The 27284-nt window shown below is 34.0% G+C and overlaps 1 protein-coding gene across 1 annotated transcript in view; it reads left to right on the top strand.

The window, feature by feature from the left end:
- The window catches only part of CCDC39 (coiled-coil domain containing 39), a 99120-nt gene that overhangs the window by 60777 nt on the left and 11059 nt on the right, over positions 1 to 27284 (top strand). The window contains exons 4-15 of the mRNA XM_047100421.1: positions 482 to 601; positions 2460 to 2606; positions 3898 to 4056; positions 4812 to 4904; positions 5001 to 5129; positions 8639 to 8830; positions 11567 to 11670; positions 12009 to 12141; positions 15251 to 15445; positions 16449 to 16613; positions 19312 to 19449; positions 21941 to 22149. Coding sequence (XP_046956377.1) covers positions 482 to 601; positions 2460 to 2606; positions 3898 to 4056; positions 4812 to 4904; positions 5001 to 5129; positions 8639 to 8830; positions 11567 to 11670; positions 12009 to 12141; positions 15251 to 15445; positions 16449 to 16613; positions 19312 to 19449; positions 21941 to 22149 — 1784 coding nt within the window. The remainder of the gene's footprint in view (positions 1 to 481; positions 602 to 2459; positions 2607 to 3897; positions 4057 to 4811; positions 4905 to 5000; positions 5130 to 8638; positions 8831 to 11566; positions 11671 to 12008; positions 12142 to 15250; positions 15446 to 16448; positions 16614 to 19311; positions 19450 to 21940; positions 22150 to 27284) is intronic.

Here is a 27284-nt window from a genome sequence, read left to right as displayed (position 1 = left end):
TTGTCCTGGGAATCTATCTTGTAATTTCCTAAAGTTTTTTTGTTTGTGTGTTTGCTATGCATTTACATTGTTTTGTTTCTACTCAGGGTTTTAATTCAATGACACACAACATACATTAAGAAAGAGGTCTTAAGCACATGGAAGTTTGTTCTGTTCTGTTAAGCTCTGTCCAAAATCTGTTTATTTTGAATAGCTCAGGGAGGAGCTTGTTATACCTGATGTCCGCTGCTTTTAAAATTTATGGTTTGTGTTCTGTGTTTTTGTTACATCTGTTATTATGCTCTTGTTTGCTCTAGAGATGTTGTGGTTTAATTATGTAATAGGATCTCTTTTTTTCCCTTTAAGTACTGCTGTATGAAAATTGCATTTTAGCGGTGGTTCCTGAAAGATTTCTGAGAAATCTTAGAGATTTCTATTCTATTTTAATATAGTGCTAATTTTCCCACAGCAATGTCTAAATTATCACATGTATTATTTACAGTTGTCAAAGCTGCAGGAGGAAAAGTCAAGCTTGCAAGATCAGCTACGTGACTATGAAGATCGAATTAATGCTATGACTTCTCACTTCAAAAATGTTAAGCAAGAGTTTTCGTTTACGCAGGTATAGTAATGTTGACATTCATGTTGATTAGGTCATGTGTAGTCATGAACATTTCACATTGCATATACATCTGTGATTTTATTTTAGACATACACGAAACTTTAGCATAGCTAACCTATTGTGAATGTAACCTTGAACCTGAAAGTAAGTAGGAAAAAAAGGCTTTTGAGGAATTTGCTACCGTCACCAAGTTCAAGGAATAATTAACTCATTTGAAAGAAGAAATCATTCATACAGTGTAACGTAATATTAGGCAGCAGATTATATGAGAAGGGTACAGTGACGGCAATGAGAAAAATTCTAAGCCAAAATAGACCTAATATAACATGTGACAGAATTTCCACCTCATTTTCACTTTTACACCACGACCCACTGGGGCCTTTTGAGTGGGAACAAATAGTTCACACATTTCAGTAGCCCTTAGGACACCACATTATTTTAGGATCCTGAGATAGTAGGAAAGTTAAATTATATCTAAGACACTAGTTAAGATAACTGGGGAAAGTATAATGCATTTTAGAAATATTACTACAAATAATAAAAGTTAAAACTTAGAGTGATAAGTATATTTGTTTTATGGACAATCTATTCATGTGTAGAACATCATTCCCTGATGATGCCCAGCAAATAGCTCAGCAAATCAGCATTGGAGAGTTTACTAACTTCCATATCAAACTATTTTTTTAAAAATGCATCTACCGTTCTTTGAAAGGTATGTAATTCTTAATAGTGAACAAAGCATGTTTTTAATACCAATTTATAATTAATATTGATAAGTGACCATTTTGTGGTTTACAGATTTTATTAGGAAGCAGCAAATTGATGAACTTTTAGAAGTAATACTTGAGAGTTTTGAATCCTGATATGATTAATTAATAAACTGGACAACATCATTCTTTAAGTTATTAAACCACTGAGTTGGGGATTTGAAAGTCAGAGATTCTAGGGGTGCCTGGGTGGCTCAGTCAGTTAAGGGTCTGACTTTGGCTCAGGTTATGATTTTGTGGTTCATGGGTTCAAGCCCCACACCAGGCTTGCTGCTGTCAGCCTGTCAGCTCAGAGCCTGGAGCCTGCTTCAGACTCTGTGTCTCCCTCTCTCTCTGCTCCTCCCCTGCTCACACTCTGTTTCTCTCTGTCTCTCAAAAATAAATAAATGTTTAAAAATTAAAAAAAAAAAGAAAGTCAAATTCTCTGTGGGTGTATATTTCATTATAGTCAAACCTCAGTTAAATCGGATAATAGTTATAGAAGACAATAAACTTCCTATAGCATTAACAGCTCTAATAATGTAAAAATAATACTGATGGTAATAACTTAGAAGCACTACAAACTCAGTAGTCAATAAATACAATTTTATTGAGTAAAGCTTAACACAAAGGCATGGTTGTTTACTAATATATTCTATGAAATATTTATAACCATCGGTGTTTACATAGTCACTTATAAATTATCTCTGCAATCAGCTTATGTAGTCAGTTTATAGAAACAACCCATTTCCTAAAGTATTTTTAAATAAATTTTATTTATTTTTTAGGTAAGTCATGAGTTATATCTTTTTAACTCTTACCATATAAACTTTGATTTTCTGCAGTTTTTCTAGACCAACATAAAATCTAAAAATGGCTGACAACAGTATTTTCTTCTAGGTCATTCCATGAACTGACTTTCTTACAACTAGTAAGCAACACCAACTACACTGAATTGTAAAGTCTAACATGGTTTAGGTTTCAGAGAAGTGGAATTACTAGTACTTAATCTAAGTATTTTGTGGGAACTTTTTTTGGGCTAATGGGTTATTATAAATATTGTATAATGTTAAAAATTAAAAAGTCTTTCTATCTTGTAAATTATTCTGTAGTCTCTTTGTAAAGCAAGAGAGCATGAGATTGAAAGTGAAGAGCATTTTAAGATCATTGCTGAGAGAGAACTGGGACGAGTGAAGGATGAAATCCAACGACTACAAAATGAAATGGCTTCAATACAGGAAAAGAAAAGTGATAAGGAAGTATGTGTTGAAATGTTACTTAAAATTTTGTGCTATTAGTTCTTTTTTCCCTCACCAACAAACATTGATTTTCTTTTCTTTTCTTTTCTTTTCTTTTCTTTTCTTTTCTTTTCTTTTCTCTTCTTTTCTTTTCTTTTCTCTTCTTTTCTCTTCTTTTCTTTTCTCTTCTTTTCTCTTCTTTTCTCTTCTTTTCTCTTCTTTCTTTTCTGTATGGGAAGGGCATTCATTGGTTTCCTGACATTTACAAAAAACATTGTTTTTTGGACAATGAAAGGCTTGCGGAGTTGTCATTTGAATGAAACAATGATAGAATGTTGCACTTATTTTCCTACTATTCATTTGCCAAATAGTCATTGAGCTATACCACGTGCAGAGTACCATACTGGCTATCTACTATGCAATACTAAGCATCATTTATTCATAAGTATCATATGATACTAGGCATAATTTATTCATATATTTTTAAGGGCCACATTAAAAATTACTTTTAATATTTTCATTTTTAATTCAAAATTTTTACCTTTCATATCAATTTATCAGCCTATGACTCTAATATTAAGCTACTATAAACTCTTTTTCTCTTTTCCTTCATTTTTAGTTACCTGATTTGGACGTTCTTTCCAAATTTGATTCTTCTCTTTACATATGCATATATATATATATATATATATATATATATATATAAACATACATATATATGTATATGTATGCATACATATTTTAATATATTAATTTGTACTTGTTTGCATATTGACTTGTTTTCTTTTGTGGATCTAGATTTGTTAAATGAATACATTTACAGAAACATTTTTATCTCCTTAACAACTATATTTATTTCAATTAGAAGTACTTCTAAAATTTCCATACGACCTCTTAGTGTCAGCAATCTGATTGGAGCTGTAGGGGACTTGTCTCAGGCTTGAGTTAGCATATCAAGTACATTATTTTTATTCAGATTTGGTGGAGTGACTAATATTAGAGATTGCTCTGGGGGAGTTTCCCTAAAGCCTTTTTAAACAACCTATGGCTCAATTATGATTCTCATCTTTTATAATCTTCTCCCTTCTATTTTATAACTAAAGAATTAAATATAAATGTGGTGGTTACATGATTAAATATGGTATGTTACACACACACACACACACACACACACACACACATATATGTGGTGGTAAGAACAGGATTTCTTCTTTCCTTTTTAATATGTTCTATAGTATTTAATGTTTTATTTTAGTTTGTATAGTAAATAATATTTTGTAATCTCCCCCTAACCCTTTTCTTTGGAAATTAGACTAACATATTTAAAACTACTCAAAAATTGGATAGTTTGAAATGTCAGATGAACTGGGACCAGCAAGCCTTGGAAGCCTGGTTAGAAGAATCAGCTCATAAAGATAGTGATGCCCTCATTCTTCAGAAGTACGCACAACAAGATGATAATAAAATTAGGGTGAGAAATTATAAATTGTAATGTTAGGTTTTCTCTGAATCTGTAGTATGTGATCCTTTTTACCGAAATTAGATGTATAATTTTAAAGCAGTAGTTCTTAAACTTTTTTGAGTCAGAGACTCCTTTGACAATCTAATAAGCCAAGGATCCTCTCTTTAGAAAAATGACTGTACTCAAATAGTTACAAAATTTTACTGAGAGTTTTATAGATCCTCTGAAACCCTCTGACCATTTAGGAATCCACAGACTCAATTCTGATTGAGAAGAATTCTCAAAAGTATTTCAGAGAAGAAAGTTTTTTACTAAAATGTTGTATAAATATTTTAACTACTTTTATCTAAATAACGGTTTGAATTTAACATAGTGTTTGCTGATTTGAGACTATAGTGCTATTGATTACTTAATATATTATTATAATGATTACTTAAAATCTACTTGTAATTAAATCTGTTAATACTTTTGTATTATGAAACATGCTATTTTCTAATAGATATGATACAAAATGCATTATTTTAAATGACAAATTGTTAATGTTTTTTCTAACTAAAAAGTATTAAAAGTCTTTTTAGAAACAGTTTAGTTTTCATTGCAACCCTTTGGAATTAAAAGGAAATGTATGAATTATTTCGTAGTTGTTTTAGATGGCAAATAAATGTGTATCTATAATATAATAATACTTAACGTAAGACATGCTAATAGCTTTTAAGTGAATAAAACAATAATTATGAATATTTTTACATGTAACTACATCACAGGCACTGACGTTGCAATTAGAAAGACTGACTTTGGAATGTCATCGGAAAAGAAAGGTACTTGACAACGAACTTACAGAGACTCTAAGTGCACAGGTTAGTTTAGTGAGTATTTTTATTTCTTAATTGTCAAAGGGATGTATGCAAAAGCACTTAAATTCACAAAAATGTTATTTGCTCTGTATTTGACAGTTAGAATTGGATAAAGCAGCACAAGATTTTCGTAAAATTCATAATGAAAGACAAGAACTCATTAAACAGTGGGAGAACACAATAGAACAGATGCAGAAGAGAGATCGAGACATTGATAACTGTGCCTTGGTAAAGTAGTTGTTTGGTCCTTGCAATGTTCAACTGTATTATTCTCTTTTGTATTTAACCCATTCATTTCAAATGTAACTCACATTGCTATTTGAAAGTCACTTTTGTAGCAGGGTTTAATAGTTTTGGTAAATGTTTTCCAAGCTTAACTCTTTCCATTTAGATATGTGATTTTATGAAGATTATTTACTTATGGTATAATGATGCTGAAGACTGGATCCTGCCATCTCTGAAATGTGGAACAAGAGAAAGTCAATAGATAATGTTGGTGCAGTAAAGCCAATGCTCTGACTTACACATGGTTATCCACAGTGTTTTGAATTTAACGTATGTGCTATTTGGTAGTAATTACTGGTGTAGGGAAATGAGCTTCATGGATAGTCAAGAAACAAAAAGGGAGAGTCAGGAAAGAAACCTAAACTGTGATAAAGCTTTCACTTTTGAAACTGGGGCACCCATAATAGGTTAGAAGCATGGAAGGGAAGGAATACCACACTGATTAAACATAGACCTAGTGTTATCTTTTGCTGTTTTCAGAGGTTAATTTAGAAGTTTTTTTGAAAATCATTAAGGAACAAAATAGGGGTGAGTAAAAATGGGAAGATTAGGGAAAGTTGGGAAGGAGAAGGAATTGAGGAGGAAAGAAAGCAGATGAGAAGATGTTTTAACTTCCATTCTAAATCTACTACATGGAAAGGCATTTGGCAAGCGGCTCAGGTCACTGGAAGTTTGGAATTCTCATATCTGTATGAGGTTTACTTGTTATATGTGACTTAAATGTAAATATTTTATTTTAAATGTCTGTAAGTGACCAACATTTTATCAACAAAGTGGCCTATGCCTTCTTTGGAGGGACAAGGGAGAACCAGTTTTGACTATGAGTTCGACTTAATTCTTAATGCTGATCTTGGTTTTAAACATCGAGTCCTGACTGCTTCTTCTTTGTAAATCAAATGTGATAGATCCAAGACTGCAGATCTATGTGCAATAGAACTGCATTCTCTTACAACCCCACAGCTAAATTGACTCAGCCTGCTGATTTGGCAAAATATACAGCTGGTCTCTGGTCATATTCATATTGGTTCCTTATTGACATCTCCTGGTTGTCTGTATTGTAAGAGAATAGGGAGGATGCTAAGAAGTGGCTCCATAGGTAGGGGTTTGCTTCTGAGTGTTTAACAACTGGCTCCCCATTTGTAGCATTTCTGATTTCTGTGGTGAAACTACTTCCATACCAACATGACTCTGCTCAACAGAGTTGAAAAGAGATGTGTCAGTCAGTTCTGGTGAGCCAGTGCAAGCCAGTTCATACCGCTAGAGGATTTAATCTCTTGTTCCTCTTCCTCCAAAACAGTTCCTGCCTTCTTAGTGTCTTCTTGGCAGGAGTCTGAGTATATGAACCTATGAACCTGAAATTGGCTTTTTTTTTTTTTAAGTTATTTATTTTGAGAGAGAAAGGGAGGGAGAAAGCGTGCTTGAGAGTAGGGGAGGGGCAGAGAGTGAGGGAGAGAGAGAATCCTAAGCAGGCTCTGGGCTGTCAGTGTGGAGGTTGACATGGGACTCCATCTCATGAACCATGAGATCACTACCTGAGATGAAATGAAGAGTTGGATGAGTTCAACTACATAAACATATCAGCATCAACTACATAAACTTAACTGTGAGTAGATAACACTGTTAAAAAATGTGAATGTTGAAGTAGGTGTTAGAGTATCTGATTAAATGGTAGAAAAATCAATATAAGGCAGAAAATTCTAGAATGGTCATTTGACATATATGAACTTAGGAAGTTTTGACCTGTCTTTGGTTGAATAAACACAGCAGATCTATAGAACGCTACATTATATAATGTTAATTGTTATAGAAAACATATAGGAATACTAGACTGAATAAATTAAAGATTTTTTAAAAATGTACATTTCAGATATATATCCACTTAATATGCTAATATGTACAATATTACCTGCTGCATTTCTAAAATTTATTGATTTCAGATACCCTCTGAAATTATATGATTTCACATACCCTCCCCCAACCTGATTTTCTGTGATTAGTTGTTTCGTGAGACCCCATTTGGGAAAACTTGAAAGAAATACATTTTAGAGTAAATTTTCCTTCTCCCTCCAATTCATTCAATATATTGCTGTCAACATCACTTGTAAAAACCATAGATGGCCTTTTTATTCCTCAGCTCTAAAATCTTCTTTGCTTCACATTGCTTAAAAATTGAACCTCTTGGGGGATGCCTGGGTGGCTCAGTTGGTCCAGCATCCAATTCTTGACTTCATCTCAGGTCATGATCCCAGGGTTGTGGGATTGAGCCCTGCATTAGGCTCCGTGGTGAGCAAGGAGCCTGCTTAAGACACTGTCTCTCTCTCTCTCTCTCTCTCTCTCTCTCTCTCTCTCTCTCTCTCTCTCCACCACCGCCCCTGACTCCTCCCCCACTTGGGCTCTCTCTCTCTCAAAAAAACACAAATTTTTTTTTAAAAATTGAAGCTTTTTAACATGGCAATTGGAAAATTGAATTTATTCACAGTTGGGTCCTAACCTCTACCTTTCCAGCCTCATTCCTTTCATCTGTACCTGCCCCTTCTTAATATATGCCCATTCTATGCCTGCTTTCCTACCCTACACCTTAACCACATTAGAGCATTTATGCATATCCATTTATTTTTTTAGGTCTGACTTAAAAGAAGCCTCTTAGGTAATGCCTTTTGATAATTCTTCTCAGGTAGACTTCATCATCTCTTTGTTCCCATGGTGCTTTGTTCACATCTCAGTTACTACTTTGTATGTTCTGTTTATTTTGTATTCCCAAGACCAAAGGTCTTGAGTGAAGGTATTCTTATTGAAACCAATAACTAAAATTTTATTCTCAAAAGATGAAAAAAAAAAAAAACTAGTCCTGTGAAATATTTGGAAAAACCATTGGAATCCAACTTTCTATGTAGAAATATTCAACAGTGTTATGTTTTTTTAGATGTCACCTTTTGTTGATAAAAGATTGATATTTTTCTCATCTCTTTAGCCAAGTACCAGATTAAAGAGAAAGAAATCCTTAAAAATATGAGCTTATAGATACTGATGTATAGCCTATTAATATTTTGTTTTTATTCACATAAAAATAGACCTTTTTTTATACATTTTTAAATGTTTTATTTATTTTTGAGAGAGAGAGTGCAAGTGGCAGGCGGGGGGGGGCGGGAGGGGGGCAGAGAGAGAGGGAGACATAGCATCTGAAGTGGGCTCCAGGCTCTGAGCTGTCAGCACAGAGACTAATGTGGGGCCCAGACCCATGAACTGGGAGACCATGACCTGAGGTGAAGTCAGATGCTTAACCAGCTGAGCCACCCCAGGGCCTCTAAAAATAGACTCTTTAAAGAAAATATTGTCCTAAGAATTTTTGATCAAATACTGAATTTGGTTTAATAGAAAAATAATAACTAATTTCCATTTTGTTTGTTTTGTTCATTATATTAAACATATATTTAACATATTTTTAATCTTAGGCATTAGCAAGGATAAAGCAGGAAATAAGAGAAAAAGAAAATTTGGTTAAAGAAAAGATCAAGTTTTTGGAAAGTGAGATTGGAAATAACACAGAGTACGAGAAAAGAATTTCTGTTGCTGATCGGAAAGTTTTAAAATGTAGAATGGAGTATCAGCGTCATGAAACTAATAGAAATCAGCTGAAGGATGAGGTATGTTAACTAAGACTGGTTTGTGTGTTTATGACAAATTACTATAAAAATAAGCATAAAGGCTCTCCTTCGATTAAGGAACTGCCTTCTAGTTCTTTGTCTTATGTCCCTTCACATTGTGGAACTTTTTGGGTATTCCAATGGTGCCCTGTTTGGTGAAGGCAACAGGAGTGCCAGTCATATCACATGTGGTATGAAGGGGTCCCCCTGGAGTTGTATAGCACACACCTTGCTTGTCACATGTGGTGTTTTGTAGGTGACTTGAGGCAAAATGCTCCTGAGGGGTCTAGACTGGAAACCATAATTATAACTTCCAAAGGGGCAGATGTGAAGGTGAATGTTGTAGTGATGACCTGAAGTGGACATATAACATGTCCAGTGCTACATATATATGGTGGTTTTAACTCAGAGTAGGTGGAGCTATTTGCTTAAGTTCAGTTTCTCACCTTGAGAAGGGATAATATTTCAGTCTGGTAGTGAGACAGTGTAGGGGTAAAATACCTTGAACAGAGAACAAAACTTTTCCTGCTTTGTTCATTTCTTCTTTCGCAGGCACACATGCCCAACTAGATTGTTCCATAGGGAGTGTTAGCCACAAAGGAATTTTTATGAAATTTGTGTCTTGAAGTCACATTAGCTGAAGTTACTGCTGTTTAGTCAGGAAACTGGAATATTGTAGAGCATTTCATTCTATAAGTTGTTATACTTTTTATTTCTGATAAAGAAGGAAAGATGTTTTATTGTCCAAAAAAAGAATAATTACTTAAGATCCTAAAATAGTAAAATAAGCAAATTTCTTGCCTAAATTAAATGTCATTGCTAATAGTTCATTCTTAAAAATTTTTAAATTGCAGAAAAGAATGCAGGGATTCATTCATTCATTTGTTCATAATTTGTTTATTGAGATGCAATTCATATATAATAACTTACCCTTTTGAAGTATGTAATTTAGTGGTTTTTAATATTTCATAGGATGTGCAACCATTACCACTATCTAATTTTAGACTGTCTTTTTCTTTCAAAAAGAAACCTTTTGCCCACTAGCAATCACTCTGCTTCCCTCCACCTACCCAGCCCTGGCAACTACTAATCTTTCTGTCTCCATGGATTTGCCTATTTTGGACATTTCATATAAATGAAACCATATCATACAGAGCACTTTATGTCTGGACTCTTTTACTGAAATAATGTTTTCAAGGTTCATCCATGTTATATAGCATGCATTAGTACTTCATTCATTTTTTTCTCTCCAAGTTTTAAAATTTTGTTAAAGTACATATAACATACAGTTTACCATCTTTTTAAAAAATATTTATTTGGGGGGGGGTGGGAGACACAGAATCCAAAGCAGTCTCCAGGCTCTGAGCTGTCAGTACAAGCTGTGAGATCATGACCTGAGCCGAAGTCAGGTGCTTAACTGACTGAGCCACCCTGGCGCCCCTACAGTTTACCATCTTAATCATTTCCCAGCATGCAGTTCAGTGGTGTTAAATACATTCCTAATGTTATCCAACCATCACCATCATCCATCTCCATAATTCTTTTCTTCTTGTAAAACTGAAACCCTGTACTTATTAAACAGTAACTCCCCATTCCCCCCTCTTCCCAGCTCCTAGCAACTACCATTTTGCTTTCTGTCGCTAGGAGACTACTCTAAGTTAACTTCACATGAATCAGACAGTATTTATCTTTTTGTGATGGCTTATTTCATTTATTTTACTTAGCATGGTGTCCTCAAGGTTCATCTATATTGTAGCATATGTCAAGGTTTTCTTACTTTTTAAGGCTGACTCCTATTCCTTTGTATGTGTGGACCACATTTGGCTTACCCGTTTATCTGTCAGTGGACACTTGGGTTGCTGCCATGTTTTAGCTATTATGGATAATGCGGCTATGAACATGGGTGTACAATTATCTCAGAATTTCTGGATGGCAATTATGGTAATTATGTTTCTGATTTTTTAAGGGACCACCATAGTGTTTTCCATAGTGGCTGTACCATTTTACATTCCCACTAACAGTGCACGAAGGTTCTAATTTCTCCATATTCTCACCACCACTTGCTATTTTCTTTTTTTTGGAGACAGTCATCCTCATGGAAGAGTGTGAGGTGGGATTTCACTGTATTTGACGTGCATTTCCTTAGTGATAGATGATGTTGAACATCTTTTCATGAGCTTATTGGCCATTAGTATATCTTTTTTGGAGAAATGTCTATTAAAATCCTTTGCTCATTTTTGAATCAGTTTATATTTGTTGTTGTTGATGAGTTTTAGAAATTTTCTGTATATTCTAGATATTAATCCCTTAGCAGGTATATGATTTTGCAAGTATTTTCTCCACTCTGTGGACTGCATTTTAACTCTGTTGATATTGTCTTTTGATGCACAGAAGCTTTTAATTTTGATGAAATCCAATTTGTCTATCTTTTGTTGCCTGTCATATACAATTAATCATTGCCAAATCCAATACTGTGAAGCTTTTGCTCTTTGTACCTGTCACACATCTATGTGGGACTCTGTAATTTGCCAGTATCATACAATAAGTCATTGAAAACGTAATATCAGATCAAAAAGAAAAACTGTTAATATGTATTACAGAAACATCGTTATTGTGTTTATGGGTATGATGTAGGTTAAAAATTAATATGTTCAGAACAGAACTTCTCAAAAAAGAAATTACCTTATAAGATGTAAAATAAATATATATAATTTCTGTCTGTTAACTAATAAATAGCTGGATTCTTTAAAAGCCACTGTGAATAGAAGTTCTAGTGATTTAGAAGCTCTGCGGAAAAATATTTCCAAAGTAAAGAAGGACATTCATGAAGAAACAGCAAGGTAAGAAAAAAGATATTTAAATATGTTTATAGTTTTTGACTACTTCTAGAAAAATTAGTAAATATTTAAGTTTTTGTTAAATAACTGAAAAATTATAGCTACTAAATTATTAAACGTGAAAATAAATTTTCCTGGGTTTTTCATCATAAAGGCTTAGGAATAATATTTTTGTGGCTTATTAAATATGTATTTAATAAATATATAGGGTTTACATAAAGGTAATAAAAAGGTTTATGGCAAAAGAAACCTTCAAGTTATATGAAGATAAACTATTCCTTGTTTGTTTGTATTAATTTTTAGACCATGTTTTCTATTTTTTCTTCATAAACTCTCTCCAGGTTACACAAAATTAAAAATCATAATCAGATTGTAAAGAAAAAATTAAAGCAGATAACTGAGAAAACTATGTCTGTAGAAGAGAAAGCTACCAATTTGGAAGATATGCTAAGGGAGGAGGAAAAAAGTATAAAGGTAAGGTTTACTTTCAGTTTTTAAAGAGTCACAATACATTTAGCAATAGTGAATGAGACTCTTGCGATTATGGGATAGGAGGTCTTTTAAGAGGCTCTGCTTTCTGTTGTGATCCCATTTGTAATTTGTAATCAGAATTTTGAGTTGTTAGACCTCTTTTTATGTGTGGCTTTCTAAAGAGGTTTCTGACCTTCTCTTAAAGCTTCTAATTCTCCTTTAGCTTCACGTTAAGCATGTAATATTGATGTCTTCTTTTGAAGGTTACAGGTAGCCCCTCTACCTTGGATCTCATCCCTTCCCAATGCCTAGTGTGTCCACGTGTCTGCTTGTCATTCATATGTATGTTCTTATATTGTAAACATACCTGGAAAAATGCCTGTTTTACAGTTGATTTCCATCTTTACAGTAGGCTGTCATTTTTTTGTTTTGTTTGTTTGTGATCATATTCCCCCCCACACCCCCCCCCCCCAGTGGTCTATGTTTATTGCCTGTATTTCTTTATCATTTAATGTCTCTGACAGTCTGGCACCATTTATTAGTAAATGGGCTCTTAAGTGCATTACTTTACTAACTCTATTGGAATCTCTTTGACATCTTGGTAGCATTTAGGCCAATTTTGAGGAACTGGAAAAGGCTGGTTCACCATTTCCTCTTTGAAAACTTCAAAGTGACTTCTGTAACCTGACACAATTTGCACCACTTCTTGCTTTTTTGCTTTCTTTGAGGGGCAGCTGAAGATCATGGCGAAAATCCCCCATTTGCTACATATCCAGTATGGTTTCACTTATATTTAGATACAATCCAGCTTCTTCAGTATGCTGTTGTATATTTAAATTCCTGAATAACGAAGTCATGCATCAATATGGACTTGAGCAGTATTTGAGTCCAAATCACACAACATTATTTTTAAAAAGTTATGTTTTTTGTGTGTATGTGGTTTTTTTTTTTCTCCTAAGAGAATGATTTTCAGTTGTCCATGAGATGGGACTATATTAGAACTTACTAGAAATCTGTAAAGACTGAAATTCATATGAAATAGGACTTTTGATGATGACATTAAAAAGGAATGACATTGTAGGGGCACCTGGGTGGGTCAGTCAGTTGAACGTCCGACTTGGGCTCAGGTCATGATCTCACCATTCGTGGGTTCGAGCCCCACGTCGGGCTCTCAGCTGACAGCTCGGAGCCTGGAGCCTGCTTCAGATTCTGTGTCTCCCTTTCTCTCTGCCCCTCCCCCATTCACGCTCTGTCTCTGTCTCACAAAACTGAATAAAAGTTAAAAAAAATTTAAACGAGTGACATCGTTGAAATTAGCTAAATTAGAAAAAAACATAGGGTTGGCAGTGTATATGTGCTGCTTGTGCTGTAGCAGAGTTATATTCACGGTCTTGAGTTTTGTAGTTCTTTGTTTGGAAAAATCCTAACCCTATGTTTTGGAGATGTACTATGTTATTAACCACCAAGCACTGACTTTAAAATGCCAGGCAATCTTTGGGAAGGAGTTAAAACTAATAAAAATTGTCTATTATATAAAAATGAATTTTATAAGATTATATTAGATTATATTTCTTACTTTGTGAAAATTTAATGTGCCAATCACAGATTTTTCTTTTTTTTCTTCATATTGAAGTTCATTTGTTGCCAAAGGGAAATATGCTTATCTGGCTGTAAGAGCACAGAGGGAAATTATTTCAACATTTTAAAACGATAACTTTCAGGGCACCTGGCTGGCCCAGTCAGTAGAGCATGCACTCTTGATCTCAGGGTTGTAACACCCCATGTTGGGTGTAGAGGTTACTTAAAAATAAAATCTTAAAAAAATAAAATGATAACTTTCAACAGATGTTGGCATGGGAGATCTATTTGAAGCCTTGAACACATGGTCATGAAGCCTTGAGGTCAAGACAAATCTGCCTCTTGAGAAATGAGCAGTGGGAATCAGGGACTGGTTTCTGTTTCCTAGAAGGCTGCACTTGTGGGGAGGCCAACTGGAGGCAAGGTGTGAGTAAGGGGTAGTGCCAGTAGTGTGTTGGGCCAGCTCTTACCAGCTCACAAGAGTTGATAATTATATTTTCTGGAATTTTGCAAGTCAGCTGCTAAACATAGCTATTATTAAAAATTAAATTATATAGACTTATAATTAAATACATAATATTAAAAACAAAGTAGTCAGTACTGAGTAATCAGTACTCATCACTTCCAAATTATTTTACTACATTTTACTATTATCGGTTTATACTCTTAAGTTTCAGGTTACTTCCATTTACAGTGTATGGTGTAACCTCTGTACAGTAGAAATGCTACATAATAATCTGCTACTGCATATCACATCCCAACTCTGCATTTAGTAGAATCGTGTCAGTAGCTTGAAATTGGCCAGATTGGGAATATTTATACAGTGAAAATCAGCTTCTTCCCCCTAATCTCCCATCTGCTGGAAAGCTGGTGGTGGTGGTTAAATATTTACCTGCTCACCACTGGATAGTGTCCAGAAGAAGGTGGGAGATTGAGTGATGTGATTTCTTCCCTGTAACACTCTCAAGACTTGAACAACTTTTGTGAACTTACAGGCTGTGTTTCAGCAGTATATTTTCTTTCCTTTCTTTCTTTTTTTAATGTTCATTTATTTTGAGAGAGTGTGAGTGGGGGAGGGGCAGAGAGTGAGGCACAGAGAGAATCACAAGCAGGTTCCATGCTGTCACCACAGAGCCCAACCTGGAGCTTGATCCTACAAACCATGGAATCATGACCTGAGCTGAAATCAAGAGTTGGATGCTTAACTGACTGAGCCACCCAGGCACCCCTGTTTTATTTTCTAAGGAAACCAGTGAAATAGCCAAGTTCCAAGGTCAGAGTGACATGGGGTAGAATTAAAGATGATAGATCAAAGTGAATGATGTGGGGATACAAAACTGCTATTCTATCTACTAGAATAGAGTAGACTACAAGAAATGTTGGAGATGTACTGAAATTGTGGGAAGGGCATTTTTATATTCTGAAGGGCTAAATGTTGGGGGGTTAACTTGTGACCCCCAAAATTATAATGTTCATATAATAAAACCTTTCAAAGTATTATAATTTCATTGATCACTATTATTCTTATCATCAGGAAGTGCAAGTTCAATTGAACATAATGAAAGATGTGCTATTTAAGAAAGTTCAGGAATTACAGACTGAGACAATGAAAGAAAAAGCTGTCTTATCAGAAATTGAAGGAACTCGTTCCTCTCTAAAGCACCTCAACCATCAGTTACATAAACTGGATTTTGAAACCTTGAAGCAGCAAGAGATTATGTACAGTCAGGTAGATGATACTCTTATTAATATCTTCCATATTGATTTGTTATAGTTGTGGTGGTCAGGATACTGCAATGTCCTGAAAAAAACAAAGATTTTTTTTTTGTTTTGATTTTTGTGCTTTATTTTTGCTTTGCTTTGATTTTCAAAAAACAAAGATTTTGAAAGCACTCTTGGAGGGATAGATGGATGCTGAAGATGGGGTTTCATGTTTGGTCAGTAGTAGGGTAAGGGAGCCTTAAAAACTATTTTTTTTCTTGATTTGAAATAAACTGGTAAGAGGATAGACAACTCTAGTGAGGGACAGCCATGCTTTAAAGGAACATAGGGCAACCAGGCCTGGACTGAAATAAAACAAGGAGTGAGATATATGAGACCTGGAAAAATTAAAGTCTTAGCTGTGCAAACATAGACATCCCACCCCGACCTCTAGACTGATAGTTTAAAAGTATTTTAAAAGTTTTTCTTATTTGTTCTATTCATAGATTCTGTCTCATGAAGCCTTAATATGACCCCTCTCTACATCTTAATTTCCCTGTCTAATGTATTCTTAGTTTCTCAAAATTAAAGATGCTAAAGTATTATTTAAGAAAATAATTCATTGGAAGTTCGTTGAGCCACATTTGTGGCTAACAATTTGTGACTCCTTTTGTGTATCCCTTAGAAAATGTACCCTCGAAAATCCATGTCCTTGTAAATCCATTGGATTTACTTCAGTTCCATCCTATTAGTAGGGGAAATACCTTCCTAGCTGACTTCTTATATTTTCAGAAGATTACTTACTTCTATGTCACTATTATGTATCTTGGTTATTGAAGAATAGTTTGCTATTTCTCCGCTTAGAGTTAAGAAGGATTTCATATTATAAATTATTGAAGGATTAAAGTGACTTTAGTAAATGATGACACCTAAGACTAAACTTATAAGAAAGTGTTTATTGTGTTTTTACATTTGTAGAAATGGTTTTAACTTTGTTTGTCTTTGCTATCTTTTTTTAAAATACGTAATAGGATTTTTACATTCAACAAGTGGAACGCCGAATGTCACGATTAAAAGGAGAAATTAATTCTGAAGAAAAACAAGCTCTTGAAGCAAAAATTGTTGAACTTAAAAAGACATTGGAAGAGAAAAAATCTACATTTGGCCTTTTGGAAACACAGATCAAGAAGCTTCATGTAACTTAGTCAAAGTACTTTTGATGCTTTAAATATCCTAGTCATTAGTTACTCTGTTTTAAGTCAACATGTTCCTAAGACTTTACTTTGGATAGGATGATTGCCAAGTTACCTGCATATATAACAAACGTATGAACTAATGTTCATGTTTCTATACTGACTATGAGAGAGAATATAACATTACCATTGATTATGCATTTAATATATTCCAAGTATATTATATGTCTTTAGCATTTCATTTAATCTTTATCAGTGTCTTGTGAGGGACATATTATTATTTGTGTGACAGATTAAGTAAATTGTCCATGGTTACACAACTAGTATGTGGAGAGGTAGGATGTGATCCCTGGTCCATCAAAATACTCTTAAATAGTACCATGATTTAAAACATTGATAAATTACATTTTTGATTTTGTTTTTTCTAGATAACTTGATTGCCCTTTATCACTGAAATGACCCTTTATGGGTCATCTGTTGTTGTTATTCATATATTTACTTGGTAACAATATTTTGAATGACTATTTGTTAATAAGGTAAAAATGTTCTTCACCTTTCAGTATTTTAATGTTTATGGTCATATAAAACCTGTATTAAGGAAACCTATGTAATGTAAAACCTATGTTAAAATTTAACTGGAAAGTAAGAGTGAAGGAGTGAGATCATGGATCTGAATGGGATGAGAACCCCAAAGAATTTGTCATTTACAATTTGAAATGCTTGTGTTGAGTGTCCTCTAGTGGTTATAAAAAGAATTGCTCTGAATTCCTTTAGGGCTACCAAGGTGAAAGTGAGCTCTTATTTTGTAAAACAAACAAACAAATAAATATTTATTTTAATATATTTTTTAGTTAATATATAGTATAGTAATGATTTTAGGAGTAGAACCCAGTGATTCATCACTTACGTATAACACCCAGTGCTCATCCCAACAAGTGTCCTCGTTAATGCCCATTACCCACTTAGCTCATCCCCCCCACCCAACACCCCTCCAGCAACCCTCAGTTTGTTTCTCTGTATTTAAGAGTCTTATGGTTTGCCTCCCTCTCTGTTTTTATCTTATTTTTCCGTCCCTTCCTCTATTGTGCTCATCTGTTGTGTTTCTTAAATTCCACATATTAGTGAAATCATGTTATTTGTCCTTCTCTGATTGACTCATTTCACTTAGCATAATACATTCCACTTCCATCCGTATTGTTGCAAATGGCAAGATTTCATTCTTTTTGATCACTGAGTAATATTGCATTGTCTATATCTACCACATCTTCTTTATACATTCATCAGTTGATGGACATATGGGCTCTTTCCCTAATTTGGCTATTGTTGATAGTGGAAATGAATTTTTAAAGATATTAAAGCTAGTTAGCCTTCTAATGAAGGTTTGCTCTTCTAAATAGTAGCATGACATTGTGAAGTCATTCTGCATTACTTCTCCCATCCCACTCCATCTACTCTTTTGCATAATAGAAACAAAGTCCTTCTGGTTGAAAATCACCTTCAGTTAAAAGTTTTTCATTCTAAAAGTTAATTTTATGAAATGACATGTTTATAAAAAAAATTCTTACTGTTTTACTACAATCTTAGGCATTTAAAAAAAAAATTTTTGAGAGTGAGACAGAATGTGAGTGGGGGAGGGGCAGAGAGAGAGGGAGACACAGAATCTGAAGCTGGCTCCAGGCTCTGAGCTGTCAGCACAGAGCCCAACATGGGGCACAAACTCACAAGCTATGAGATCTTGACCTGAGCCAAAGTCAGAAGCTTAACTGACTGAGCCACCCAGATACCCCTACGATCTTGGGTTTTGATTTCTCAGAGAAATATAGGTAATGAGAAAGGCATAGGAAGGAGGGAGAGAGGAAGAGAAAGAAAAAGACAGAGGGAGAGAGAAATAGAACTACATCTTGAAACTAGAATGTTTTTGCTTTAGATGCCCAGACAGGACTGAGAGCACTAACCTTGTTCTGAGCTCTGGGTGAGTGGAGAGATGCAAACTGTTATAAAAACAGTAAGCTGGTATCTGGGAATGTGTGACACAGTTAAGCATCTACTGGAATTAGATCTTTTCTAGCATTTTTCTCTCTAGCAAGATGTGATTATACATGTAATTAAATAATAGTAATAATACATGACATTTCTTTGTGTCAAACACTGTTGTATATACCCATCGACAGTAACGTCTTTAATCTTCACAGTAGCCTAGGGAAGTAGGTGTTGTTACCATCTCTATTTTAGAGATGAGGAAACTGAGGAAGAGATTACCCACCAGGGTCAGATGACTAATGTGTAATTGAGGCCATCTGATTCTAGAGCTTGTGCTGTTAACAAGACCCTATGGTTTTTAGACTGTTAAGGTTTATACCTTCTGTGACTTGGGTTGAATCAAATAATGAACTTCCTCCTCATATTTCTACCCATAAATGGCAATCATTCAGTAATTCAGGTTGAACCATACATACTATTTCCCAGAATTAGAACCTAAGCCAAATCAATAAAATCAATAGGTGATAAAATGAAAATGTTTCTATATGAATATATCCATGTATATTATATTGGAAACATTAGAATGTGAAGAGTGAGATTTAAAAACCCAATTATCATAAATATTCAATGGAGCATATAATTTAATGTAAGATATGTTTAATAGTATGTGCTTAATGCTATTTAAAATATGTATTTATGTACCTTTTCCCCCTTTTTACAGAACGATCTTTATTTTATCAAGAAGTCACATAGTAAAAATTGTGGTGAAAAACAGTCCCTCATGACCAAAATAAATGAACTAAACCTTTTCAATGACAGATCAGAGAAAGAATTTAATAAAGCCAAAGCTTTGAAACAGGTGCAGTAAAATCATATATGCATATATTAAAAACCACATGTTTTAATACTAATTATAGAAAAAATTTAAAATATATCAAATTATAAGGAAGTAAACTAAATAAGTCACTATAGTAGCTGTATACTAAAGTGTTAAAGTTATATTATTTCCTTTCAGTTTTTTGAAGAAAATTGGCTTTATATATATTATAGAAAAATGGAAAATATATGATCTCTTTCCATGTATGTCTCCAAACATTAAATATTAAACATTAAGTATTCTTTAAAAATTATTTTTAAGGGCTTTCTACAGGTTATTGCTGAAGTTACCATAATTTAGTTAACTGTCTCCTGTTTTTTGGATACGTGTTTATTTCCAATGTTTGGTTATTCTGTTATAGTAATCTCAGGGGTGCCTGGCTGGCTCAGTTGGAGCATGTGACTCTTGATCTCAGGGTCATGAGTTTGAGTCCTACATTAGGTATGGAGCCTACTTAAAAATTTTAAAAAAAATAAAAAAAACATAAATAGTATTATCATATACCATGGACATGTATCATTGTGTAATTGTTCAATGAGTTCCTTAGGGAAAATTTCTAAGTGTATAATTATGGTCCAAAAAGAATGAATATTTTCAGTGTCTTGAAACTATTTTCAAGCCTAATTGTTTTCGAGAGGATTCAGTTAATACTCCCACCAACAGGGTGTAAGCATTCTGTTGCATTCACCACCAGTAAGCCTGGATATTATAATTTATAAAACTGTTGCCAATTTGATGGGCAGATATGGTATCTCATTGTTTTAGTGTAAATTTTTTTTTCAACATTTATTTATTTTTGGGACAGAGAGAGACAGAGCATGAACGGGGGAGGGGCAGAGAGAGAGGGAGACACAGAATCGGAAACAGGCTCCAGGCTCTGAGCCATCAGCCCAGAGCCCGACGCGGGGCTCGAACTCACGGACCGCGAGATCGTGACCTGGCTGAAGTCGGACGCTTAACCGACTGCGCCACCCAGGCGCCCCAGTGTAAATTTTTTAAATTGGTGACACGTGAAAACATTTCATGATTAAACATAAAATTTAAAATATTTATGTTTAAATAAAAATATTTAAAACATTTTTTCTATTATGATATATTCCACAATCTTTCTTTTTTGGATCTCTAGTTTATTATCTTGGCCCATATTACCATTAGGAGATATATACATACACACACACACACACACACACACACACACACACACACACACTTTTTTTAATGTTTATTTTGAGAGAGAGAAATAGAGAAAGAGAGAGACAGCATGAGTGGGGGAGGGGCAGAGAGAGAGGGAGGCAAGAATCCAAAGCAGGCTCCAGGCTCTGAGCTGTCAGCACAGAGCTCAATGTGGGGCTTGAACTCGTGAACTACAATATCATGACCTGAACCTAAGTCAGACACTCAACCAACTGAGCCACCCAGGTGTCCCAGGAGGTTTATGTTTTTAAGTAGCTTTGCAAAAGACCTTCATACGTAAAAATATTAACTCTGTCATAAATATTGTCAATATTTTTTCCATTTATGTTTAAATTTTTATTTAGGTTTTTGACATTAAAATCTTAAAAAAAATTTTTTTTTAATTTATTTTTGAGAGAGGCAGAGACAGGGCATGAGCAGAGGAGGAGCAGAGAGAGAGGGAGACACAGGTCTGAAGTAGACTCCAGGCTCTGAGCTGTCAACACAGAACCTGACATGGGGCTTGAACTCACAAACCACCAGATCATGACCTGAGCTGAAATTGGACACTTAACCAACTGAGCCACCCAGGCACCCCCTTAAAAACTTTTCTTGACATCAAATATTTAAGTGTTTTTCCCTGCATAATTTTTATGCTTAGGAACTTCTTTATCATACTAAAAATGAAACAAATGTTTACTATTCCAGTAATTGCATTGGTTTCATCTCTTAAATTAAGTTTTTCATGCTTCTGGAATTTATTTTTGGTACATTTGAGATGTATGGATCTAATCTTTTCTCCAACTGAAAAGCTATGTTTTGAAATAATAAAGTCTTACATTCAGGAGGGTTTGTTTCTATTCTGAAAATTGATCTATTTGTGTATTCTTGTATCAATCCCCTATCCATGACTGAATTGTTTAGAATAAAAATTTTTTACACATTGTTTTGTGAGATTTAATTTAGAATATAAATGTGCTTATCCATAGGGCTTTACATATTTCCTAGATTGTAAATTTCATTTTTAGGAGTGACTTCTTTCTTTTTTCTTTTAGTAAAATTTAAATTTCAAATTGAAATATAATTAAAGACTTGAAATAACTATAACCCCTTTCTTAAAATAAAAAACGAAGAAAAACCATCACTCAGAGCAATCTAAATTTAATCCTACTTATCTTGGTCAGTGGTCAAATTAGAAAATGTTGTATTTTCAAGTTTGACTTTTGTGGCAATAACAAAAAAATTTTGGTTTGGGTATAACATTAATTATTTCAATATCTGACAATTTTGTTGTTGATAGGATTTGATGATAGAAGACAACCTTTTAAAACTTGAAGTTAAGCGTACTCGAGAAATGCTTCACAATAAGGCAGAAGAAGTACTTTCTCTGGAAAAAAGAAAACAACAATTACACAGAGCTATGGAAGAAAGAATTGAAGAAATTAAGGTTCATAAAACAATGCTTGCATCACAAATAAGATATGTTGATCAAGAACGGCAAAACATAAGGTAATAATTCTAGTTTTAAAATACTGCTAAAAGTTTTTGAAAATGTATGGCTGATGTTAGAAGAACTGACTGGATGTTTATCTTCTCCTTGTTTGAAAAGGCTTTTAATATATAGGGCATATTTTAGTCATAAATCTATGCTTTTTCCTCTCTTTTTTAGAAAATTAATTAATTATTTAATATACATCCAAGGTAGATAGCATATCGTGCAACAATGATTTCAGGAGTAGATTCCTTAATTCCCCTTCCTCATTTATCTCATACCCCCTCCCACAACCCCACCAGCAATTTCTCCCATTGAGGATAATTTTAAAAAAATAAAAAAAACATAAATAGTATTATCATATACCATACTCTCCCCCTATTTCTGTCTTCTTTCCACAAGCAAAAACAGCTCCCTGCCCTCCACGGCTTCTTTTTCCCCAAGTTCAGCTCTCCGTGTAACATACCTGTCAAGTTCTGTGGTTCAAGTTTTGCATATTGTTTTGTTAATCCTCAAATAAGTTTTGTAGGTATGCAAGATGGTTTAATGTTGATCTGGCTGCATTTCAGGGATGAAAGATGCAAAATAAACTTCCATGCCCTTCCACCATCTTGGCCTCTCTTCTCTCTTTCCTTTGACTTACCCTTCATTCTTTAGATCATCCTTTTTACAATGAGATCAATAATCCTCTTGGAACTGATTTTTGTGTATGGTTTGTGTTAAGAGTTCAATAACATGTTTTCCTTTATGGATACCCAATAGCTGCATTTATTGAAACATTTTAGGGGGTTTTGCATATATTTTATAAAAAAAGATTTATTCCTAGCTACGTGCTATTTTTAAAAATGTTTCTGTCAATGTTATCTCCTTATAAATTATTTCATTTTTGGTTTGTTGCTGGCATTGTAAGAAATACAGTTGATTTCTATATATTAAGAATCCAGCAACTTGCTTAAACTTTTATTAATTCTGATGGTTGATCTGTAGATTCTGATTTCTAGGTATTTCATTCACATCATTTGCAGTGACAGTTTTGTGTCTCCCTTTTCAGTCTTATAACTTCTCTTTCTCTTGACTCACTGCCCTTGTTATCTAACCTTTAGGTCAGTGCTGACTAGCAGTGGTGACTACAGGTCCCCTTGTCTTGTGCCTGATTTTGAAGGCAAAATGTTCATTGCTTTATCATTAAGTATGAATTGTAGAATTAAAAAAATACTCTTTAGAAGATTATGGGAGTACCCACCTATTTTGATTCATTGCTAAGAGGTTATTTTGTTTCATCAAAAGTGGATGTTGACTTTTGTTATGTGCTTTTCCTGTATTCATTGATATGATGTAGCTCCTTTAGTCTGTTAATATAATTAAATATACTGATTGCTTTTTCAAAGTTCAAACAACATTACATTCCTGGAATAAACAAAACTTGTCTGCCACATACTACATTTTGTATATATCTAGATTTTGTTTGGTAACATTTGTACACAATTATTGCATCCATGGTTATAATTCTCCTTTCTCTATTGCCCTTGTCAAGTCATCAGATTATTAAGGTTATGCTGGCTTTCATAAAATAATTTTGTGTGTTTCTTATTTTTCTATAGTCTGGATAAGGCTGTGAAAGAGTAAAATTATATCTTTCTTGAATTTTCAAAGATCTTACCAGTAAAGCCATTGGAGGCCTTTTTTAAAAAAGATTTTAAACTGTTGGTTCAATTTATTTATTGACCATAGGACAGTGCGTATTTTTTATTTATTCTTGAGTCAGTTTTAGTTAATTATATTTTTTCCTAGGAAAAATTTCCATTTCATCTAAATTTTCAGTTATTGCCATAAAGCTGTTCGCTGTATCATTTTATTATTATTTAAAATTTTTTTTAATATTTATTTTTGAGAGAGAGAGAGCATGAGTGGTGAAGGGGGGCAGAGGGAGAGGGAGACACAGAATCTGAAGCAGGCTCCAGGCTCTGAGCTGTCAGCACAGAGTCCAACATGGGGCTCAAACTCACAAACTGTGAGACCATGACCTGAGCCAAAGTCAGACACTTCACCACCCAGGTGCCCAGATTTTTATTATTTTTTAATAGCTATAGTGTTTGTAGCTTTTCATTCCTGGTAATGGTTATTTGTGACTTCTCTGTTTTAGGAGGGATCATCTTTCTTATAGTTAATGAATGTTATTACTGTTTGAAAAAGAAATGTTTCTTGATTTTTTTCTATCGTGAATTCATTTTCTATTTTATTAGTTGCTGCTGTCACATTTATGATTTTTTCCTTCTATCTTTGTGGGTTTATTTTGATGTTCTTTAACTTCATGAGAGTGATGGTTAGCCAATTATAATTTTCATCTTGAAGGCTAAAACAAGTTAGCTATCTCACGCAATTTTTTTCTTTAAGGGCCAAATAGTAAATATTCTAGGTTTTGTGGGCCGTGTGGTCTCTGTTGCAACAACTCAACTCTGTCATTGTAGAGTGAAAGCAGCTATAGATACTAAGAAAATAAATGAGTGTGGATGTGTTTCAATAAAATTTTTGGATGCTGAAGTTTGAATTTCCTAGAATTTTTACTTTTCATGAAGTATAATTTTCCTCTCATTTTTTTTTTTTTGGAATAACTTTACATTTAAAAATGTAAAAGCCATTCTTTGCTCATGGGCAGGTAGGATGTTTTGCTGACCCTAGATTTTTATCACTGTGTAGTTCATTTTCCATTGCACACATCTACCCCAATTTATGTGTACATTTACCTATTGATGAACATTTGAATTATTTCTTGTTTTGGCTATTACAGATTAGGCTTTATGAATATATGTTTTCTTGGTATGAATATATACTTCCTTTTCTCTTGACTAAATACCTAGAAGTGGATCATATGATAGGTATTCTTTTTGTCTTCCCTGTCTTTCATTGGCTTTACTGAATTTTGTTTTTCCTTTGTTTCCTCTTTTATTATTTGGAATATATACATTCTAATTTTAATATTTTTGTTGGTTATTCTTAAATTCAAAAGAAACTTTAACCTTCCCATTTCTCTGTGAATACTGAAGATTAATTAGCCTCTGATTTTTTTCATTCATAAAAGAGATAAGACCTTAGCATCTTTTATTGCTATATTTCCTCTCTCCAACTTTCACATATTGTTGAGATCACCAATTATAGTTTTAGGTTGTTATTTATTGTTTTTAACATTATGTCTCTATTTTTAAAGAACTCCTTTGTCATAACTTGTGTTAAACTGTACAGTTGCCAGCAAGAATTTCAATGTAGCTATATACTTTTTTTGATTTAATATTCTCTCATGTATCCTTTGTCATCCTATTTTTTGGATTCTCATTTCATTTCTCTGGAGTATGTTTTGAATTATTTTCCAGAATTGATGTTTTCTGAAATTTTTGAGTCCTTGCATGTTTAAAACATATTTATTCTACTCATATTTAAATTACAGTTGAACTTTGAAAGCATTGTTTTGTATTCTTCTAGATGATAGTGTTGTTTATGAAAGGTCTGATTCAGACTAATTCATTTTATTTTGTATGGTGTCTGGTTTTTGTTTGCTTTCTGAAAAGGTTTGGGACACTCTTTTTATCCTTAGGGTTTAAGAATTTCCCTATGTGTCTGGGTGGTTCTTTTCATTTTTCATTTTTGTTTTTTCATTTTTCTTGTTTGAATTTTGGTGAGCTCTTGCAATTACTTCATTAATGCTTTTCTTCAGGTCAGGAAAATATTTTTCTACTAGTTCTCTAATTTTTTTCTCATACTATTCTCTGTTTTCTGATTTGTTGGCTCATTTATAGTGGATATTGGTCTTCTTAGATCTGTCTTCTGGATTTCTTAATTTTACTCTCATTTTAAAATTTCTGTTCTTTTTATTCTACTTTTAAAGATAGTCTCATTCTCTGTCCCCCTCTCCACTTCCTTTTTGCCTGCTCTTCATTCTCTGCCCCTCCTCCTCTCTCTCTCTCTCTAGATCACTGATTTAATCTTTCTTATTTACTACAATTAAATTGAAAAGGGAAAACTATTTGCAAGGATTTTTGTTCCTTCATTGGTCCTTTCTTTTCATACTAGCCCATTCTTGCTTTATGGATAGTTTTGGATCCAAATTCTCTCATCTTTTTGAGACACTGGGATACTTTGAAAGTTCTCTTTTGTCCCATGCATTATTTTTGTATCTCCTAGGGTATGTTCTGTGTTTGCTCATTTTGTTCTTTTCATTCATCCCGTTAACTTCCCAAAATGTCTGATAGTCTTTGGCTTTCTGTTTATATTTATTAACGAGTGTTTAATTAATAATCATGACGATTGATATAGTTAGCTGGTGTGTGTGTCTTCTGCAATTAGGTAGATCTTTTTTTCCAGCTGGTCTCTCCTGTAAAGGGATGGCTGCTTGTAGGTGCTGGGCTAATCTGTCCCTTCAGGGTCATCAGGAGTTTTTCCCTGAAGGAGTTTATTTTGGGTGATAAAGACTTTATTTTCTTTATGGATGGAACTTTGTTTTTTAATAACCTCCACTTTTCTGGGGGCCTGGAATTACATCATGTTCTTTTTTACTTTTCTCTTCAGCTCCAACATACAATGTTAGGAACTTTCGTAATTTGGAAGGTTCTCATTGGAGCATAAATAATTCCTGCCAGCATTTCTGTATACTTTGAGGGGTTGAGGAGAGTGGCCCAAATGTTCTGTAGCAATCCTTTTATTAATTACTTTAATAAATGGCCTCAGAGATCATTCTTGCTCTTTTTCTTATTTCTGGGCTTGAATTTTCTCCACACTTCTTTGGTGAAACATAGTTTTTTTTTTTTTTTTTTTGACTTTTTAAATGTTTACTTATTTTAGACAGAGACAGAGTGTGAGCAGGGAAGGGCCAGAGAGAGAGGGAGACACAGAATCTGGAAGCAGGCTCCAGGCACTGAACTGTCAGCACAGAGCCTGATGTGGGGCTTGAACCCATGAACCACAAGATCATGATCTGAGCTGAAGTTGGATGTTTAACTGACTGAGTCACCTAGGCACCCTGGTGAAACATGGCTCTTACTTCTGCATTAATCTTCTGTACATATCTCCATTTCCCCCCATGTCAATCATATCCCATTTGTTTCTCATTTTTTTCATGAATTCATGACAAAATGTGTCTTTCTTGTTCCCAGAGCTGTGG

Source organism: Lynx rufus, unplaced genomic scaffold, assembly GCF_022079265.1.
Source record: "Lynx rufus isolate CCGP_SWC_20201006 ecotype Redwood Valley unplaced genomic scaffold, mLynRuf1.p SCAF_5, whole genome shotgun sequence".
In the NCBI taxonomy this organism is placed as follows: Eukaryota; Metazoa; Chordata; class Mammalia; order Carnivora; family Felidae; genus Lynx; species Lynx rufus.
The sequence above is the reverse complement of the archived record's forward strand: the minus strand, read 5'-3'. Positions and strand labels throughout refer to the sequence as shown.